At 45.6% G+C, this 22733-nt stretch overlaps 1 protein-coding gene across 1 annotated transcript in view; it reads right to left on the reverse strand.

The window, feature by feature from the left end:
- Positions 1–22733, reverse strand: part of LOC147733013 (membrane-bound glycerophospholipid O-acyltransferase 2-like) — a 204379-nt gene that overhangs the window by 23184 nt on the left and 158462 nt on the right. The window contains exons 8-12 of the mRNA XM_086957569.1: positions 16453–16645; positions 15317–15420; positions 12731–12795; positions 8486–8618; positions 1634–1785 (exon numbers count right to left, since the gene is read on the reverse strand). Of these exons, the coding sequence (XP_086813695.1) occupies positions 1634–1785; positions 8486–8618; positions 12731–12795; positions 15317–15420; positions 16453–16645 (647 nt within the window). The remainder of the gene's footprint in view (positions 1–1633; positions 1786–8485; positions 8619–12730; positions 12796–15316; positions 15421–16452; positions 16646–22733) is intronic.

Consider the following 22733-nt stretch of genomic DNA (forward strand, 5'->3'; position numbering starts at 1 on the left):
ACGGTATTGTTTGACCTGTCACTGTATAGTGTATGATATGATATGGTGTGGTATTGTATGGTATGGTATGGCATGGCCCATCATTGTATGGTATGGTATTGTATGGTAATTGTGGTATGGCCTGTCATTGTATAGTATGGTATGCTATAGTATGGCCTGTCAATATATGTTATGACCTGTCATGGTATGGTATGGTATAATGGGCGAACAAAGCAAACACAAGGAGACAATGGACGGAGCACTGAAACTTTTCATACACTCACCCCCAGTCATAGATCTGGGTTGAATCCATCATCGTTCTTTAGCTCACTTCTCTTTAGCTCACCATGCCACCCCAGCTCAGGCCAAGCCATATGCAAATCAGTCTTGACCCTGTCCCAGCCCAAACTACCAAGCCAGGTCTTCCCTGGACCAGAAACAAGCATTCTGGGACCGGTTTCAGGGTATAACCCTTCATCAGCCAGGCTAGCTTGAATCCAGTGGCAAAGTCAGCAAGGGACACATGTCTAGGCATACCCTTCCAACTTAGGGTGAACAAAGCAATATATAGTGGCGTAGTGGGGCCTGTCATTGTATGGTATGGTATGGTATTGTAGGTATGGGCTGTCATTGCATACTGTGGTATGTTATGGTTGTAGGACTGTTGTTTTGTGAAATTTGAAAAAAAATACCCTTTTAAAATGTGTCATTGCTGTAATACAAGTAATTATTTTGTCAGCTGCTTTCAAGAAATAAACAAAGTGTTTAATTCTATTAAATGCTGCTCAGGAAGAGACAATCATTCAACGGATCGCTATGAAAATCAGCCAGTGAATGTAACAGAATTAACTTTACAGCAAACCTTTAAACAACCTCTGGCCATCCTCAGAGATCCGAACCAAACACCCTTCTCGACTCCCTCAGAGACCATCAAAAGCCTTCCTTTGCCACCAGGTAGAATTACCAAGTCCCTCTCCTTGCACCCTCAGCAAGCTGAATGGAGTAACCTTGCTAAAACTTTCAGGGAGCAGCAAGAAGCCTAGACTTAGCACCACCAAGGAGCTGAACCAGGCACCGCCCAGTCAAAGGCCAAGTACCATTTCTTTCAGCCCCAGGGTGCAGAACAAAGCACAACTCTTGGCATCCTCAGTGAGTAGAGCAAGGTAACATCCTAGCACCCCTGAGAGATGCATCCCACAACATCTCATCACCCCAAGAGAACTAAACCATCTACCCCTTCTAGCACCCAAGAAGAGCACTACAAAGCACCTACCTGGCATCATGAGAGAGGAATCCCAGAATAATGGGCACCTCGGACTCCTGGATAATGCTCATGTAGGCAAGGTTAGAGTACTGGCTAGTGAAAGGAGTGTCTAGAAGGTAGGTCATGAGCATGGTGCTTTACAGCTCCACCAAAGATATGTTATGGAATATCCCTTGATTCGCATAAACGTCCTCTCGCTACTCACTCCCGCTTGTCTCTTTATTCTCTTCCTTTTTGTTTTATTTTATTACGTTTCCTTTTGCTTATGTTCATTCTGGTTTTCCTCCCTCGCCTTTTCTCTTTTTACTTATTTTCCCATTCTCTTTCTCTTGTATATCAGCCTGTCTAACCACCCAGCATCCTGCCATCCCTTCCATTCCTGCATCTCACCTGTAAAACCTGAGGGAGGGCTCCAGGGAGAGAAGAATGAAAGGAGTCAACGCATAGCTGTTAATGACTTGTGTGGCCATCCAGGTGAGCACGTCGTAGAACCTTTTGTGGACCAGAGAGTGGGTGAAGTGATGCCGGAGATTCCTTCTGACCTGAGAGGGGAGAAAAAAAAGTTGAGAACTTATTGTTGTAGTTAAAAGATACTCTCTTGGTAGGCAGGAGTCAGGTTGCCAGTTCATGTAGATTAACCAGTTATAAGTTTAATGAAGACGTTATAGCTTAGGTTACATGTTAAAAGTTACATGGCAAATACCCCACCAGGAGCAGCATCCTTACTACTCAGCCCACTCTCTCTGACACTCTTACAGTCAACATTCCATGACACCACACAGTGGCTTAGCAACAGGTAACAAATAATCTATGGAGAGAATGCATTACATCTAACTGCAGGCTATAACACATCCCCTCCTCTTATAAAAGCAGCAAAAATACAACAGGAAACATAACATAGCATATAATACAATCAATAAATGTCACCACTTGCTCCCTGCCGTGGACACTCCCAATGCCAGGAGCATACAGCTAACGCACCCCCCCAAACTGCACACTTTTGCATATAGGCAGGACCAGGTAAATACATGGCAGGACCAGGGAAAGTCAAAAGGGAGTGTGCAGTTCCTGGCTGGAAGAGGGGGAAGGACAGGTCTTTCTTCGTGTTGCCCTCACACCCTCCGAGGGATGTCATGCTTCCTCATCGGGCATTTGCCCCTCATCAAGCCGGCGCTGCAATGCCTGACGGGCTCCCGTAAATGGGACTCTTTATCGGGGATCTTTTTGAAGAAGCCGTTGGGTGCGTGCAGGTGTGGGGGCTGGGTTGTGATAAGTAAAATAGGTCTGGAGCAGTCCTACTTGGGTCAAGTTTTAATGTTTTAGGTAGCTGTAGCCTGGTTAAAAGCGGTGCGGGTGCCCCTATGTGGAAATAATGTTCCTAAAGGGCTGTCAAGGTGCAGTTGGTCAACATGTTTTGTGCCCAGTTTGCCCCTAAAGGGTCAATTGGCACTTCATCAGGACCGAGAGAACTAAATGTGAAAGGTGCACTACCATCTGGTATTGAGGTTATGTGCATTAAATTACAGATACGGTAGGGAGTATCCTAGTAGACTTGTACTGGACAGTACTGTAGACCCCTAGTAACACAGTCTAAGGCTGACGGGGAAAACAAGAGCACGTCGTTGCTCCGGTAGAGGTGTAGTCAGCCAACTAGCATTTGTCCTACCCTAGCACCGGACCTCGTATAGGCATTACCAGGTAAAAACATGGCAGGACCAGGGAAACACACCCTCGACTGCACAGGCTTTTGAGAAACATTCTACATGCTCCCCCTCAACTGCATACTCTTGCAGAGCCAGGTAAATCATGGTAGGTCCGGGGAAATCTACATGCACTCTACTGCATACACTCCTGGGAAACATACTACACGCTTCCCCTCAACTGCATAATCTTGCAGTACCAGGGACCCCCATTTCATACACTCACTCTCTAATGCTTACCTTGCAGGACCCAAAGAAAACTTGTTCACCCCCTACTGCATAGTCTTGCAGGACCAGGGATCACTCAACCTCTACTGCATACCTTTTGAGGGCAGGGATAATTACACTAAAGCGTGCCTTCTACTGTTCTCTCTCTCTCTGTCTCTCTCTCTCTCTCTCTCTCTCCCCCAGTGTCTCTCTCTCTCTCTCTCTCTCTCCCCCAGTGTGTGTGTGTCTCTCTCTCTCTCTCTCTCTCTCTCTCTCTCTCTCTCTCTCTCTCTCTCTCTCTCTCTCTCTCCCAGTCTCTCCCAGTCTCTCTCAGACAGTCAGTCTCTCTCTCTCTGTCAGTCTCTCTCTCTCTGTCAGTCTCTCTGTCAGTCTCTCTCTCTCTGTCAGTCTCTCTCTCTCTGTCAGTCTCTCTCTCTCTCTCTCTCTCTCTCTCTCTCTCTCTCTCTCTCTCAGTCTCTCTCTCTCTCTCTCTCTCCCCCAGTCTCTCTCTCTCTCTCTCTCTCTCTCTCTCTCTCTCTCCCAGTCTCTCTCTCAGACAGTCAGTCTGTCAGTCTCTCTCTCTCTGTCAGTCTCTCTCTCTCTCTTTCTCTCTCTTTCAGTCAGTCAGTCTCTCTCTCTCTCTCTCTCTCTCTCTCATTCAGTCTCTCGGTCAGTCAGTATTCAGTCTCTGAGCCAGTCTACTCTCTCTCCACTCTCTCTCTCTCTCACCATTCTCTCTCTCAACTCTGTCCACTCTATCTCCACTGTCTCTCTCTCCACTCTCTCTCCACTGTCTCTCTCTCCACTGTCTCTCTCGCCACTTTCTCTCTCTACTCTCTCTCCACTCTCTCACTCTCTCTCTCTCCACTCTCCCTCCACTGTCTCCCTCCACTCTCTCTCCACTCTCTCTCTCCCTTTTCTCTCTCCACTTTCTCCCTCTACTCTCTCTCTACTCTCTCTCTACTCTCTCTCCACTCTCTCTCCACTGTCTCTCTCTCCACTCTCTCTCTACTCTCTCTCTCTCCACTGTCTCTCTCTCCACTCTATCTCCACTGTCTCCCTCCACTCTCTCTCCACTCTCTCTCTCCACCCTCTCTCTCCGCCCTCTCTCTCTCTACTCTCTCTCCACGCTCTCTCTCTACCCTTTCTCTCTCTACTCTCTCCCACTCTCTCTCTCCACCCTCTCTCTCTCTACTCTCTCCCACTCTCTCTCCATTGTCTCTCTCCACTCTCTCTCTCTCTCTCTCCACTCTCTCTCTCCACTCTCTCAGTCCACTCTCTCACTCCACTCTCTCCCACTCTCTCTAACATAGTAGTGTGCGTTTCCTATGGGCGCCCGTAGAATTGTTTCCAGGGGGGGAATATTTTTAACTTCATCACCATCCCCCTTGCACCCTTCTCCCCTCTGCCTTGCACCCTTCTGCCCCTTGCACCCATCTCCCCCTCCGCCTTGCACCCTTTTCTACCTTGCACCATTCTCCCCTCTGCCTTGCACCCTTCTATCCTCTGCCTTGCACCCTTCTCCTCTCTGCCTTGCACCCTTCTCCCCCTCCGCCTTGCATCCTTTTCTAACTTGCACCATTCTCCCCTCTGCCTTGCACCCTTCTCCCCTCTGCCTTGCCCCCTTCTCCCCTCCGCCTTGCACACTTCTATCCTCTGCCTTGCACCCTTCTCAGTCCCCCCCTTGCCGCCCCCTGCGGACGCCCACATGGTGCCTTCTAACAAGAGTGCTTACTTGAGGGCACCATTTTGCTGCCTCATCCCTTCTCATATGAGCTTTGCCCTGGAGAATGCTCTCTCTGGGGCCCCTACTCCCAACCTTCCTCAGGGTCCCGAGCAGTGCTCTGTGCTGCCTCCTGCTCTCTGGGGCCCCCACCCCATCCTCTTTCTCGCTCTGACTGAAGAGAAACAATGTATGTTGATACTTTTGTTTCTCTTCAGTCAGAGGGAGAGGGCGAGGGGCTCAGAGATACTTTGTTTCTCTTCAGTCAGAGGGAGGGGGCGAGGGGCTCAGAGCAGGCTGCAGACAGCCTGCTCCTGCTTTAGAGGGAGAGGCTTGCTTTAGCAGGCCTCTCTCACAGCTGAGGGGCCCCTTCATTTACTGAAGAGAGTGCCCCCCCACCCACGCACCCAACAATTTGGATGAAATCGCTACTTGGAAATCGCTATTCCTATTCTTTATACATCCGGCCCATTGTGCCTGGTTTGTGGTGTAGAAGGTAGTAAAGATGCAATTATTCTTTTATAGGAGTCACTGGAGGGGTTTTAATGCCATCATGATGTGGCTGTGATGCCAATCATCCAACACTTAAAGACTGCCAGATGGACATGAATTCAGTTCGAAGTAAGGGTACACCCTTGTCTCACACTAAAGTTTGTTAGATTTGGGGTGCTATACAATCCTCTTCTGTTGTGTCTAAGGAACACCATCCCTTGAACCAACCAACTTGCTACCAATTCCCACATAAGCACTTCGTGTACACTTTCCCTACTACACACTTAATCTGCTAGGCAGTTGTCTTGTTACTGATCCAGAATCTGCATAAGGCTAAACGGATTGGTAAAGTCCTCAATTCTCATCACATTAAGCCCTCAATTCTTTAAAGCTGCTCATTCAAGTGGAGAAGTGTGGCTCAATGGTTAGAGCAGGCAGACCTAGATGCAGAGCTCTGGCCAGGGACCAGGGTTTGATTCCTGCCCCGGCGGGTCTCAGGCTCATTAATTCCCCTGACCGGACATTCTCGCCTCAGTGCCTATTCTGATCATGGGTCCCACGCTGCAACTCTGGGCAATAGCTTGCTTAATCTCCACAACGGTCCCCACAACGCGAGGGATGCCTGGTCTGCACCATGGGGGTGCCCAGGAGTGGACACTTCACAGGGTAAGCCAGGAAGGGTTCTCTTGCGGTATTCGTACAAACGCCGGGAAACCCCCTGCGGGTAGCTGTGCACTTTACAAGTACAAAAACATTTACATTTACATTCACCTATAGAGATACATCATCCACTCCACTGTGGCATTTGGCAAAGATCATTATCTATTCGCTGGCACTTGTGACACAAAGCTCCATTAGCCAAATGAAAGGCCTGGTCTCTGGTCCTGAGAACTGGAGGAAGATGTTGTGTGACCACTTGGAAGCGATATGTAAGAAGGGAAACTAGGGGCATATTACCAAGCAATAGCGATAATTATCGCTATTGCTTGGTTAGCGTGAAAAAATTAACGCTGAGCTGCGGCGATTTTTATCGCAGATAAACCTTGGTATTACCAAGGTTTATCGCAAATGCAATAAAAATCGGCCGCAATGCATGAATATCGCTGAAAAGTCAGCGATATTCATGAATTAGCGAGCTAATGCTCTTAGCCATGTTATCCACCTCCCATTGGATAACATGGCTAAGAACTGCTCAGGGCAGGTGTTAGCTTTTGGAGATATTCACGCTTAGCGCGAATATCTCCAAAAGTTGGTAATAGGAGATAGCGATGTTAGCGACTGTTTTCAGTTGCTAACATCTTGGCACGCCCACTTTGCATGTCATTAGTGATAAATATCACTGACATGCAAAGTGGGGTCCAAGATTGCAGCTATCTCCTACTAGCTGTCGCTAACTGGTGTTAGCGACAGCTAGGTAATAGGGAGACAATTTTATCTCCGCTTTCTTGGCTTTTAAAGCCAAAAAAGCGGAGATAAACCCCCTTGATAATATGCCCCACAAGGAGTTGACTTCCTTTGGAATATTGAAAGGCTGGTTATCATTCCATTTCCATTCCACATGGAGCACACATGTCAAGTGAAAAAGTCAATTTCTGACTGATGTGCACCTGAGTGAGATTAGACGCTCTTAGTCACACTCTCTGTTAACCAGAATAAAAGTGAATCCATATAAAACAACACTCTGGAGTTAGACGGGAGACAGGAATTCAGTATCAAACAATTATGAAGTTATAACTTTTATACTCCTAAAATAGCCACTCCGACCATGCCATTTGATGGGGAAATTGAAGTCCCACGACTTGTTAGCATGCTTTCCAGCAGACAGACCATGTAAATGTTAATTGTGAACTGGTTGTGGGCATAAGGTCTGACAAAGTGAATCGGGGGAGTAGTAGACCTAACCCTTTAAGCCTTCAAAGGAGCCCCTCGCCCACCTGAGACGGATAAATATATCCAATCTAAGGCCCATACATACCAGTCTGGTACATCTGTGTGAAAGATTGTTTAGGGAGGCCTGTCCACGTAAGTCAGATACATGCCCACTGTACACACACACCGAGGATGCACTCCAGTTCTCATTATGTGAGACCATAGAGTGACGCCAGTCCAACAGACCAAACATGTGAGTGTATATAGGATCACTAAAGTAAAATGTCCTCCACCATGTGCTACTTCTGGCAACAGAGCAGTGATAACTCCAGAGTGAAGAAAAACCTAAGGGCCTTATTTACGAAAGCCTGTAACACTTTTACGCCTCCGTTGCATCACTTTTTGTGACTCTACTTGACGCTGCAGTGGTGTAAATAATGCGCCACATTGCGCCATATTTACAAAGTGAAGCATCTAGATGCGTCACTTTGTAAAGGCATGTGCTACATTATACCTGCAGGGTGGGCTTTCCCCCGTAATAAAGGGTCGTAGAAGTGGCGCAGTGAAATCTATGAGTTTTCACTGCAACATTTCCAGGACTCTACTGCGTCAATATCTTACGCCTGCCTAACAGCAGATGTAAGACTGATGCAGGCCCTTTCACATGGGGCTGGCCCCATGTGAAAGGACACATTGCTGGAGTTGTGTCTGTTTTCAGACACACCCCAGCAATGCGGCACTTTTGCGCCTACAGATATGTTAGAAATACTGACGTATCTGTAACTCCTTGCGACATGGAGTGCCGTACATTAAATACATTGCATCCATTCTGTCGCAAGGGGTCCCAGTGAAAACTGTTGCATTGCTGTTTTCACGCAGCAATGCAACAGTTTTCAAAAATGAGATCCTAAGTGTCCTTACTAGCCTCCATTCTGGCTGGAGTACATTGTTCAGCTGAGCTAGCCCTGTCGATCAGTGCAAATCGGAGCATAAAACAATCATGAAACATAACCATATGGTTCTTAAATATAGATATTTTGGTTTACCAGAAAAATCAGTAACTCTATCAGTAGTGACTGCCAACATGTCTGCTCACATCTGGCATTTCTTTCAAATGCCAGAAAGACTGGAGATCACCCGGGTACTGTATGCGTCACCAGCTAAGGGAGGGGTATGCTTCAAGAGTGGATGTCCTGGCCGGACAATATGTCAGGGTAAATTTTATGTTGGCAGGTCAATAGGTACACTCACCGCTTGGCCTGCAAGGGACATGATTAGTGATGAGAGGAAAGCGAGGTAGTATCCGGGGAACACTCCATGCCACAGGGCAGACAGCAGGAAGGTGGCCAGCATAGGGTGAACAGGGCAGCGTTCATAGCAGATCCTGAGAAAAAGAAGGTGAAAGTCAGCCATCGCCAATCTCTAAAATCTTATATAAATATTCTTCTCTATCAAACAGACACACACATCTAGGATAAGAGTGGGAGCCATTGGGGTCTCTTTTGCGTAAATCAGTACAAGCTCTGAGTCATGTCTGATCCGATTACACCTCATCTGGGCAGTGAAACCAGGAGTATGTTACCTCCCTGGTCCTGTCCAATCACCGTCATCAATCTCCTGCCTGAGGCATTACCTTTTGTAATAGTGTTGGGAAATGGGCCCCCCCGGGGATTAGTTAGTGGAGGGGAGGGGTTTTCTAAAGACTATGGGTGTGGGTCGGCATTTGAAATGCGTTAAGGTAAAAGCGCCTGATTTTAACGTCAACATTTGTTTTCTATGACCCTAGATTTTAAAATTTGTCTTACCGAGGATTGAACTGACTCAAATATACTTTTTTTTTAATTCTAATTTCGAGAGAGCTGGCTGGCCTGCTGGCTGTAACGTATGAGGGATCCTCTATTTAGGTGGTTTGAGAGTAAATTTTCTAGGGCACACAAGGAGCTAATGAAAGCACGTAAAGCTCCCCCTAGGGATCAAAACAGGGTGTCCCACTGCCAAAGTATCTACAAGGCAGAGGTTAGAAATTGTCAGAAAACCCTTAAGGATGATGCTTGGCCTCAGCTACATCATGCCAGTTGGTTGTCCTATAGTACTATATATTGGGTAATTATCAATCGCCCACTTTTTTCTCAATCTGAAGAGGGTATATTGTCCTGTCATATCTCTTCTGCGGCCTGGGTTAAGCATTTTAGGGTGTCAGATCATTCCCTTGGACCTAGTCCTTAAATATATTTTTTCCCATGAGGAGGTGTGGGAGGCAATTTGTCAGCTGTCTAAGAGTAATGCCCTGGGACCCAATAGGATCCCAACCAATCTAAATGTTTCAGAACTTCAGGTTGGGGTGCACTCAGGTTTTTAATACATCAGTTATGGGGGGGGGTCATTCCTTACCCTGGAAAAAAAATCGCATATACTGCCAGGTTTTAAAAAAGGTGACATGTCTGACCCTGGTAGTTATAGGCGAATATCTTTGATTCACTCTGTCAAAGTTATAGGGAGGTGTGCTTTTAAACTGACTCATGATCTGGTCCGATGCAACCATGTCCCTGACAATCTACAATATGGTTTTACACCCCGACTGGGGATACATGATCAATGTTTGAACTTGTATCTCCTATTGAATAAGTATGTGGGGTGCAAATGGGGCTCTGTTCATATGGCATTTATGGCCCTCACCTTAACCTTTGATCATGTGAACAAATACAAATTAGGGTCTATTTTGATGTCACGGAGTGTTGAGCAAAACATAGTCTTTTTCTTGCGAGACCCACGTGCACATGTTTTGGCTGAGGTGGGGTACAATAATGATGGCTCATGCACTGAGTTTTTTCCCATAAGAAGAGGGGTCAGGCAAAGGTGCATCTCAGCCCCTTCATTATCTAGCCTATATACTGATACATTGGAATCTGTTTTATTGCAGGGTATTGTTGATTATTCTTCTTTGAAGCTTGCTGGCCCAAGGAGACTAATCAGCAGGTCATCCTGTGGGAGAGGGTGTTACACCCTCTTCCCGGTCAGGCTTTTGTTCTGGGCCTCCTGAGAGCAGAGGCTCTCCCCATAGGAGTTCAGTACAGTGTCTCAGGTGGCAGGCTGGCAGAAACCAGCCAGGGAGCACACCAGAAGGTGGTAGGTTTTCAGGGGGCACCTCTAAGGTGCCCTCTGCGTTCCTGTATTGGTAAATCCAACACTTGATTTAGTGTGGGTTTACCAGTATGAGATGTTTGATACCAAACATCCCAATCTTTAATGAAGCCATCATGTAGCTGGTGAACTCATTTTCACCAGTGTCCAGCACATGTTTTAAAATGGCTTCCTTGGTCACTTGTCCTGGGAGTTATTGGACTGACCAGCAAAGGGGCATATCTGCTCATGCAGGAATGCCCTCACATGTAATATTCAGAACCCTGCCTCAGTGCTATCGGGCATGCTGCATGGGTGACTTACAAATATTACATGCAGTGTTAGGGCATATAGCACACAGGGATGTTTGACATGTCGTGTTTTCACTTTTGTGTGCACCAAGACACGGAGCCTCCGATAGCAGCCCTGCATTTGCTTTGTGAGGGCTACCTTAGAGTGGCACAATTTGTGCTGCTTTCCTTAGGGACTCTCTTTATTACCTCAGGCCCTAGGTACCAGGGGTGCCATTTACTAGGGACTTACAGAGGGTGTTTTGCCTTGCAGTGTGTATTGCCTTGTTTGTTTAATTTGGATGAGCTTTATTTTTGATGCTGTCTTTCTCCTATAGGTGTGACCGTCCGATGTTTTCACATTGAGGAGCTTTTTCCTTCTCTTTGCAGTGGTAGCTGGTAGGGGGCAGTGGCGGGGGTGGGGAAGGAGTGGGAGGTTAGCAAATTTATAAAAGGAAAACATACTTGCTGGTTGCCGTAGCCAACTGCCGCCTCTCCTCGCAGGAACAAGGAATAGGAAGCACCCAGGTTTCCCGATTCTCTGGACTAATCACGACGCTGTTGATAGCAGCATTGTGATTGGTCTAAGTGCGGTGGTTCGGCACTGAGAGAGCGAAATGGAGCCTGCACATGTTCTTCACCAAGGCTATAATGCAGCTTTGGGTGGAGAACATGCAATGTGCGCATGAATGCTTGGCCAGCCCGAGACAGCGGCTAAACAGTCAAGTGCACTTTAGGTGCAGCAGCAGCCATTCCTCCTCCCCGACGTCACGGGACCCCAGCCACGCCTTGCCCAAACTTGGCAGTAACTGGAATATAAAAAATAAAATGACATTAACTTCAGCTATCATCATCTTATTTTTTCCTTTGCACTGCTTTAAAGCAGTGGGGCGACACTCCTCCGCCTTAGCGGAGGAGCCGCCACTGTGTCTTTGGCACCTAACTATCCTCCTCCACATTGCTACCTACCAGCTTGTATTAGAGAAAGGACAAGGTGGCATATCTGGAAGGTTGCCCATCTCATTCTCTAAGCTAAGAAGTTTGAACAGAAGTTCAGAAGCTCTGGGGGGAGAGTACCTTTATTTGCCCACATATTTTCACCTTATTTCAAAAGGAGAAAGTGCTCTGCCTAATTACATTTGTCCCAGAGTGCCTGCGCCCATATTTCCAAGGCATGGGAACACTAATCCAGTTTCAGTGGCCTGAAAATATGGTGGGTAAAATCACATGTGAGGTGGGTGGCAACTGGAGATGGCCCCAGCCCCTGACTGACCCCTCATAATGTACAAAGGAAGCATAGAATTCTCTCCTAGCCTGAAAATAATATCCCTGCCCCCCAATGCCCTTTCAGATGAGTGCATTGGTACACAGGCCGTCACGCTTTCAACTACTACCTGCTCCTCGCAAGTGGTAGGTAGGGGCAGATTTGTGCTAGGATTGGGAGCGACATATGCAGATTTGGACTCCTTAATCTAGGGGCAGGGCTATGGTTCAGCCTGCACTCTTTCTGTCATTTATCTAGGCCTATGGATTGGGTCAGATTTAAAATGGCTGCCATTAGTTCTGGGTCCTGATGCTGTGAAGTAAAATGCGTTGCTGTTCAAAGTTGATGCAAAATTAAGCTTTCACTCTGATAAGCACTACTACCATTAGGCCGGATTTTTGCGTGGTTAAATGGGTATTTGATGTGCTAATTTTGATTTAGCACCTCATGATGGGGACTAATTTTCCAGATTTGTTTTTGGGAGCTGTGCGCTCCATAAATGTTTTTTGATAAGATTGCTTGATGTCAGATTTTTTTAGCCAAAAGACACATTAAAACACCACCACCAACCAAGCTGACACATAATGCAGTAACTAGACAAAACATTAAAATAGTACATCCCACAGTGGTAGATAAACAACATATACAGTTTTAGAAGTTAAATACTGCACTTGTGTGATTCTCTAAATTGGTAAATTAGTTTAGCTAGTTTGAGTGCCCGCTGCTGGCATCTGTTTTGTGGCTCAGCTTTGTCAAACTTGTAGGCTTCATATTTTATGAGTGAACCTGCCCCCCAGGTGGTAAAAGTTTGAATGCTCTTACTCTTTCAGCCATGCAGAGGTTTGGATATTCCAGTTGTCGATTAACATTTTTAGGCTTGTAGATGTCTGCAAAGAAAAATAATAATATATAATTATAATTTGAAAAACCAAATATTGGGAAAACTGACATTTATGCTATGACACCATCAGCAACCAAATACTGGAAGGTGCAATGAGGGCATGTGGTGTAAAGGTCAGAGGGAGGGGCAATGTGGAGACATGTGTGCCAACCACTGGAGAGAAGTATGGCCTAAGGTGGGTTCCTCTTCTCACTGTAACAATCTTTTCCTGCAGATGGCTGTCTTTGGGGTTGCCACATCTCTCAATGGCAGCAGTGCACCATCTTACCAGACCTGACCCCTCATTTAATTTAGCAGTGCCTACAGTACCCTTTTTTATTTCGATTGTGCCAATTTGGGAAATGAACAGATGAAAACAGTTTAGGATAGCAAAGCCCAGGACTGGAAGCATAGTGCCCAACCATCATGGAATGCCCCAGAGAACCTAGGATAGTGCTTTCAGGGGATGAGCACATAAAAAGGTGATTTTAGTTTTTCGGAGTAGGGTTGAATTTCCTCTCTAACCCCACTTTCACCTTCACAGTTCACCAGGCAACATTGGAATCTGTCCCTATAGCTGATGAAGCTGGCGTATATTGCAAAGATGTTCTCAGTCCTTGTTTGTGTAGGGTGTAATGATTTGATCGAAGGAAAATAGGTTTTTATTTTGATTAAATACAGGACTTAAGATAGAAAGAAACTGGAGCACGTGTTTATCTTTATCGATGCAAGCTGTACACCTGGAGTAAAGCGGCGAAGTTCATAGTATGGGGAAATGTGCTGATCAATTGGGAAATTGAGCAATCTTCCACTCTGCCACTTTATGAAGCCATATAGGAAATAAGGTAATTACGAACATTGAAAGTTCTATGTTGTCTGCAATATTAGTGGATTATGTATTAGATGATACATGGAGTTTTAGATTGTAAATAAGACAGGCCATGTTTCCTTGAGGTACTGAGAGACACAAAATGCTCCTGGAGTCTTAGGGTTTATGTGTGCTTTTCCAGACTAGGCTTAAAAAATAACTGTTGGCATTGTTCACAAATAGTGATGACAAATGACTACATATTTTGTTCAAGTTAAGGCAATCTCCCTAATATTACTTAGTGATGGAATTCTGATGAGATTTGGCTGCTAAATTGTTGTTTTTGTGTAAGTTTTAAAGAGACAATGTATCATTTTTTTATTCTAGCGCCGTAACCTTAGCAACCTGAGAGTAGGAAAGTTGAGGGAAATAGATGAAGACATTGGAATAAGACTGCTGATACATTTGACATTATGCAAAGATCTAACTATGCTTATTTTATTTATAAAATGCTTGTCTGATAATATTAATTTATGATAGGTTTCACATGCAGTGGATATATTGATTATTAAAAGTATGTGTTTTTCTAACCAGATTAAACTTTAAATTAAATAAACCATAATGTTCTGTGTGCCACTGCCTTTCAAACTATTCTACAGGCGATGAGCAATTACCTGAATGGAATAAAGAGTTTTTCTTTTTTGTGCTTTTTTTATCAGCAGTCAATCATCACAGTTTATATTTACAGCTAACAAAAGCCACTTACAAGATATATGCAAGTAGCATAAAGTGCTTCATAGAAAGAACAGTTGAAAAGCTATGAGTCCATGGATGAGGATGGAGGTATGGACTCCTTAATCTAAGGGCAGGGCTATGGTTCAGCCTGCACCTTACTCTTTTCCAATCAAGAGGGATGGGGGGGGGGGGGGGAGTGTCTGGTGAGTTTTAAGGGCTTGGGGCGGGTTTGTGGGGGGCGATAGTTTTTAGGGGTGGGGTCGGTTTTAGGGTTTAGCGCAGGGAGGATCGGGCAGTCTTTTCAAAAGAGGGCAGTGTTTTAGGTCTCAGGTCAGTGGGAGGGAGTCAGGGTAGTTTGAAGAGTTGGGTTTGGGAGTGTTTTTAGGGGTTGGTGTCAGATTAAGGGCGAGGGAGGGTCGGTAGTTTTTTAAAAGGGGGGCAGGGTTTAGGCCTCAGGGAAGGGGTAGTTATAAGGGATGCACAAGGTAAGTTTTAGAGCTCAGGACAGGGGGCTAGGGTCGAAGTAGTTTTTGGTAGGGGGCTGGGTTTTAGGCCTCAGGGCGAAGTGAGGAGGAAGGGGTAGTTTTAAGGGCAGGGCAGGTAGGTTTTAGGCCTCACGGCGCGGTAGGAGTATATGAGCTTATGTCTTAGGGCGAGGTGGGGTGTTGGGGTAGTGGTGAAATTGCATGGTAAAGGCATTCATGGTAAAGGAATGCGTGGTGAAGGCGCATTTGTGGTTGGGACTGCTTTGTGGAGGCACACGTGGTTCAGCCATGCGTGCCTCTATCAAACAACCACTGTGAAAGCACCCCAAAAATCCTTACGTAACAGGTGGCTCTGGGGTCTAGTTGCTGGCAATGAGATACATGCAATCTCTCATCTTTAGGGCTGGCCTGCTTAGTGAATCACAACCCTTAACATACCTCGCTTTTGTACTGTTCCAGGATTAGGGATTTCGGGTCACATCTGTTGTTTGCTCACTTACCTCAATCTTCAAGATATTGAGGTTGGTGAGCAGGTCCCAGCATGGTTTCCCATCCTTGTCGTAGCCGCTGAACCCAAAGCCTGCCGCATTGTTGATGGCATCCGCTGAAAAATATGATTGGCCAAGATAAGTTGGCACTTTACAATGAACCTCCAAGGAAGGGTGTGTAGCAAGGTGCCTCATGGACAAGTACATGCGCCTTTAACCTTTGGAGGACCTGCTGCATTAAAAACATTCGGATGTTACTGCACTACCAGGTGGGAGATACTCTGGCTGCTGAAACTGCGGGATGTCAAAGAACAGGGTTTCTGCCACATTCACATCAGCGAATGGAAGAAAGAAACAAGGTAATAATAGTAAATGCAGTTTTGGCCAGGTTCTGTTAGAATCATGCCGTCATATGCATAATTTTGAACCAATTTTGCAAATTTTCCTTCAAGAGTTAATTTCCGACTGCCGTTCGCTAACTTTGCTCGATTTTTCAGTATAATATACAATGTGCGGGATATTTTTCTTTTCCTACCTACTCATTTGACTTTAAACTTCCCCAGGTGCATTGCTGGACCTCAGCCCCCCACAAAATACACACACACAGCCACACCCTCCCCAATAACATACCTATTATTAACACCTTAGATGCGGCGCAAATATCCCTCCCCAGTGCTGCGCTGTCCATTGGAACTAGTGCTGAATGGACGTCCAATGGACGTGCGCAGCACTGGGGAGGTAGTGCTGCCGTCGGCCAACGCCCCGACGCAGCACTTAAGAGGTTATAAGAACCGGCCATTGACCGTAATGAAGTGTGAATTTACTAATCTAACTCCACTCGTGCTTTGATAGTAGAGTAGGTTATAAAGCAGACCGAGGCAAATATAACTGAACTTTTAGTTTTTTGATACACTCACTCAAAAGTACCTAAACACACTATAGGGACCGGTACTCCTATCGCACCGGTCCTCGCAAAGATAGTGTATGTCTGGTTCTGTCAGAATTTCAAAGCCTGCAGGGAGCAGTTTCACTGCTAAACAATCTCTTTATAGGTGATTACTGCATTTGTTATGCATTTCAAGACTTCTATAAGGCTCCGGTACAATAAACATGTTGTATCCAGACATCCTGAACCTCTGAGTTCTCACCCATGGTCCAGAGGAAGTAGTACTTGGGCCGGCAGGCAAGCATGGACAGATACATATAGCCAAGGCGCTGGGGAAGGTGAGCTGCCGCCAGGAAAGACTCATCCAGGTTGTAGGTGACAGGGAAGGCCTTGGATAAAGTGAGGTGTAGGCCCAGGAGTAGACAGCAGCGCCCAAGCTTATCCAACACTGCGCTCTGAAAACAGCAGCAGAAAGATCAGTAACCGTACGAGCATCTTCATGTATTATACAAACATCACAGAGCCTTACTAACATGTGTCCTGCTCTGACAGCCACATGCTCACAGGCAGGCTCCATTACAACAGTTCACAAACATACCATTGATAGAGCCAGAGGCCTACTTCAAATGCTGGTGAAACTTATGTGACATTCAATAGAAAAACAGACTATACACTATATATGAATATGAACAAGAAGCTGTTACTACAAGCATGTTCATAGAGATTGGATGTATATATTTATATATATATATATATATGTATATATATATATATATATATGTATATATATATATATGATCACAGGCTGTAATGTACATATGGCATATACTAGTGGTTTAAGCAAATATATAGAAAGAAATCTTTTAGGAGACTGTGTAAATGACCCATATTGGGTAAAAACTTTATAAATGGATTTAACCTGTTATTTAAAGCCTGATGACATATATCAGTGGTCCTCATAATTGCACATTACAAAACCACTATGCCATAATAATTGCTCAAACTCGCATTTAAGCAGTTAGTAAAACATTACTTTTAATCAAAAATATATATTTTTGTAAATTAACCTGGGAAAGACGTAGATCCATGTGATAGTCTTTTTATCATGTTTAGTAATCATGTGACCTACTGACCATGCAGTGCAGGGGGGTGTGTACATTTGGTGTTAAAAAACGTATAAAACTTTAAACGGTCGCGATAATTGCTGAATGTGATCAAGGGCTCTTGAAGCCCGAAACGCGTCGTTGCAGGCTGGAAAAGAAACGCAAATAAAATCTGCATCTTGCCTGACTCGCTGTGGTGGTTTGTGTTCCTTCCTCGCCGCACGCCGGAAGTGGTGGAAATTGTTTGGTGCATATATATATATATATATATATATATATATATATATATATATATATATGTAGGGATGTATTTCTTCGACATCAATATTAATAAGTGAAACACTTATATGTGTTTATGTTATATATATTACTATACGCATAGTTAGATCCAAATGTGTGGGTATGTCTGTATATAAGTTTCTTTTATTTATAGGAAAAAGGGAACATTTCTATATATAACAACATATGTACATATTTTGCACTACATATATATGAATGTCATAGCATACAATACGTTATAGTGTACAATAAATCTTATTTATGTAACACACAAGTGGGGAAGGGTGTGTATATGGCTTCATGTCTTGTTCAATGAAAACAAATATATGTCACAGTATGCAAATCTGATTATAAGAAAGTATTAGGAAATAATTAAATCTAAAAAACAGTACATATGTCTCTCTCTTGCTCTGTCAATATATACTCCTGTGTCGAAATGCCATTGATGCCTTAAAACGTGGCCTAATTAAGAGAGGACACACATGTTACATTGTGTATTTTTTTGTTATTTGGTGTTTCATGTTTTTTCTCTGCCACTGTTTGTTCAGTCTACACTTGTCAATTTTAACTATTTCATCATTGTTTGTGTAACTGTCCGAGCGCCCTAAACATTTTGATTTTTCTGTGTGTTACATTGAATTTGTATTAAAAATCGTTTTTTCTAAGATTTCTTATGTACATGGTCCTTGTGAAATTAAGTGAGTATAGCCTTTGCTGTGATCATGCACTATTTATTTATTTTCACTACTCCAGTCAGTAAGGAAATGTAGCATGACTCCTGGCAAGAGTAAATCCCTTGAACTTAGTCTCCTATACACAATGTTTTTTTTCTGTCCTTCTTCTGACTTCTTGCTGAAGCCCAGTTTAGAAGGCGCTATCCTGGTTTGCTCTTCGGTATCACTGACCCTGCCCTCACTATTTCTGATTTTGAGTGTCAGTAAGTTGAGACACGAAAAAGGTACAGTGCTCTATCAGCCATGTATATTGTCTGTAGTTTCCTCCTTCTGCTCTTCTCCTGGCATCTCATGATCAAAAAGGAGGGTCTCTCGAGACTGGTTGGAATAATTGTTTAACCCTGTGACACAATCTAGGGCATGGGCACTCACAAACATTCACCCAGGGAACACAAAGTACCTTTTGTAGTGGGCCCGAGGGCCGCACTGATGCCAGCAGGGTGGTGGAAGGGGGTCTGGGTGGGTTATGGATTGTGTAAGGAAGTTCAAGAACATGTCAAATAAACGATAAAGCATTTATTTGTAGGTTAATAAATGCTTGTCCATTTATTTAATATTTTTTTCTGAATATTAGTGCTAGCAAATAAACAGCAGCTGGTGCTGCTATTTAACAAGGGGGTCGCATTTAATGGTTTAAAGGGCCGCAAGCGGCCCCCGGACCGTACTTTGAGTATCATTGACCTTGGCCGTCAAAGGATATCTGGTGGAATGACAATCTCTGGTGTGTATCCTCTCCAATTTTAACCTCCCTAGGCTGCTTGTGGAGCTGAAGAAGTTGCATCATGAAACTCTGTTGGAAACTCCTAAAGGAGGCGGGTGGGGGGGGGGGGGGGGGGTTAAAGGAGCGAAGGAGACCCTGTTAGGAACGAGATCTCTGGCTGGCCAAGGCTTGCGCCAGAGTCAGTCAGAGACCACCACTTCCACGTCAGGGCAAGGGAGTCACCCACCAAGATAACCCCTGCTCACCCTCTAGGTAACGTGACGCGAGCAGCCAGGCTAGACTTGGAGGCTATATATGTTAAGTGTTTGCGCGCGCACCCAGCAACAACACCCAAGGCCCACCACAAAGGAAACTCCACACAAGGTTATATAAAAATAGCCTTTGCATTATACCAAAACACATTAGATAAGAACACACATTTTACAATGTGCCAACAGGCACGGGCAGAATTTACAGGGGATATGTACAAGACAGGGCCACCTGGACCACTGTCAGGAATCATCACTTTTTAGGAATAGTAATTAGCACATAGAACACTTTTAGAACAAGTTAGCACACAACCAGTAATTACTGGTAAAGAGTAAGTACCTCCTACGCAACCCTAACCACCTTAGGAAAATATTGCGCAGGGAACCAAGACCTCACTAGCAACACCTGTACTAGGAGAAAAACAACCACCTAAGTATCACCCACATTTAGGGGTATAAGCATGAACATTACACATGATGCCTAAACATTCAGAGGTGTAGGAGAAAACACATGACGCCTAAACACATTCAGAGGTGCAGATAACACATGACGCATAACATACATTCAGCGGTGTAAGAGCAAGGCACATGATGCATAAAAACATTCAGCGGTGTAGAACAAGAACGATTGCGCACAAATCACCTTTAGGCAGGAACACCAGAACTGTCCAAATGTCAGGGGCCTAAACGTGGCAGCTGCCGACAAAGTGCTGGGCAGCTGAATCATCAATGATGGGCCAATGCTGGAGCCTCGCAGGCTCTGGCCAAAAGCACTGTCCCCCAAGAGTCTTGCTGGGCTCTACCACAACGCAATGCTCCTGAACCTCTCTGGGGCTCTAAAACAACAATGGGGCCCTGGAGCCTCTCTGGGCTCCTAATTACCAATGCCCCCATGGAACCTTCGTGGCTCTGACAAGGTAGAAATGCCCCCTGAACCCTCACAGGGCTCTACACAAGAATGGCCGTCGTTGGAGCCTCGCTGGGCTCAAAAACACGCAATGCCCCGAGCCCTCGTGGTCTCTCAAGAAATGTCACTGAGCCCCTCAGGACTCGGAAAGCAACAAAAGTGCCCCCGGAGCCTCTCTGGCTTGCACACGAAGGAATGTCTGGAGAAGAAAGCCAGCACACTGGGGGAGCGGGCACCGGCAATGTGCCCCGGCGTCCCCCTCTCTCCCCCACCAACAACCACGGGGCTTCGACCTCACCCCCCTCCTCCCGGCTCAGCTCCACTCACCGGTGTGCCTGGAGTGCAGCGCACCTCTTCTCCTTCGCGGGGGTGCCAGTAGAGCTCCCGCTCCTCGGGGCTCTCTCCTTTTCGGTCCTCTCTTGCTCCGGTCCCCTGGGCGGCGATCTCCTTCTCTTTGACGCGTGCACCGGGGCACAGGGTAGGCTCCTGCCTGCTCCAATGCTCGAAACAGCCGCAACTCTTCCGTGGGAGGCGGGGTAGGCTCCCGCCCTCCTACTTCCGGTTCCGGTTGTCCCGGAGGCCCACCCCCGGCCTGCCTGACTTCCTGGTCGCGGGCCGGGCGTTGATGATCGGTTGTCCCGGGCTGCGGCAGTGATCTCTTCTGCCAAACGAGGGGTGGGCACCCTCTCTGATTTAAATATAAGGCGAGGAAGGCACTCGCTCGGGGCAATAAAAACGGCCACAGGTGCGGCGTGGGCAGCCGCGAAAGGGACGGTAAAGCGCTACCAGCGCTCAAGGACAGTTTGCAGCGCTCTCAGCACTAGGGGTGAAGGCACAGCGCTCCCAATCGCCATAAGTTAAGGTACAGCGCTCCCCAGCTCTATAAATCAAATAAAAGCGCTTCCAGGCGCTATAAGCAAAAGGGGCCTCACTCAAACAGGGTAAAAGGGTCCCAAGAAGTCAGCCAGAAACCGGTCCTAGGATGCTTGATTCCGATCCAGGAAAGACATGGTTTGGCAGTTCGGGCTTGACTGTACCCATGAGGCACAGGGTTAAGGCTGATTGCGTATTAGAGATGCATGTAGTTTAGTCATGTGTGCCTCTATCATACAATCAAATTATCTCGGAGGTACACTTACTGCTCCCTGGTTTTTGGAAGACCTCAGGCGCTGGAAACAAAAGTTTTGCAGGCAAGAGCTTTAACAGCAAGCACCTTTTGATACTCTTGAAATAGTAAAGCATAGGTCTTTAATTCTTCACTATAAACATGCTATTCTTGAGGCAAAATCTAAATATTGCTCTTGTGGAAAGAACTGTGTAAACGGTTAGTATGCTCTGCTGTCCCAATAATCCAGTTAACTTAGATGGTTCTCCGTATTTTTGTGACAATTTAGCTGCTCTTTTCAAACCAAGATAAGTGAAATTTACTCAGAATTCGCCGATATTAATACTGATGATCAACTGGACCAAGTCAGCTGTTCTGTTTCTGTGTACTTCAATATAACATGATCCTTAAAGAAAATCTTGTTTTACATTCCTATTACTTCACGCAAATAGGCATTTGCTCTGGTCTCCACCTGCCTAGATTACTGCAATATGTTTTATCTCAACACCAATCAAAGTTCTCTTAATATGCTCCAAGGGGTGCAAAATTCAGCCATGTGGCTGATTCTTGACATTTGTAAATATCAGCCATTTTCTCAGGAGATCAGGAACTACATTGGCTCTCAGTAAAGGAAAAGAATGGTGTTAAAGGCTCTGTGCCTTGCACACAAGGCCTTGCGCAATTTCGGTCCTAAAATCTTTAGAGCTAAGTTTCGATGGCATGTACCTAGCAGGCCTCTCTGCTCGGCCACAAGTAAGTCTGTGGTTGTGCCCAGAATTCGGCACGCTCGATGAAGTGGCAGATCGTTCTCAGGCTCCACAGCTAAACTTGCCTCACTACATCACACTTAATGACAACCAATCACCTGTCGTTTGGGAGAAATCTTAAAACATGTCTTTTCACTCTATAATCTGTTCAGCTGTATGGGTCTTCTGTTCTACTTCTCTCTATTGGGCTGTGAGTATTGAGCACCTTGCCTTTGGGTATTTGTGTGCTTCTAAAAATTGCTTTCATTCATTCACACTCACCACCTTTAGTTTCTAGAATGCCTGAGGTGTGTACATTATTTTCTAGGGTACCACTGTAACCAATTCTAGGAATAAATCCCTTGACTGGGTGGAGTCTAGCAGAAACTCTGGCGCTTCCGAAAGCTACGGCTGAAGAAGATGTTAAGGCCAGAGAGTTCGAGAGGGCGAAGCTAAGGCTAGCTCACTGTGCACAAGAGGAGAGGAGGCGAGAGCGACAGTAGGAATGGGCTCAGGAGGAGAAATTGAGAGAAAGGGAGGAGAAACAGAGAGCAAGGGAGGAAAAACAGAGAGAGTGGGAGGGGAAACAGAAGGAAGAAGAAAGAGAGCTGGAAATTGAAAGGATAGTTCTTGAGAGAGAGTAACTTAGGATGGCAGCAATGACAATTCCATCAGAGATAAGAGACTCTGCAACCAGTTC

This window comes from Lissotriton vulgaris, chromosome 2_1, assembly GCF_964263255.1.
Source record: "Lissotriton vulgaris chromosome 2_1, aLisVul1.2, whole genome shotgun sequence".
Taxonomy (NCBI): Eukaryota; Metazoa; Chordata; class Amphibia; order Caudata; family Salamandridae; genus Lissotriton; species Lissotriton vulgaris.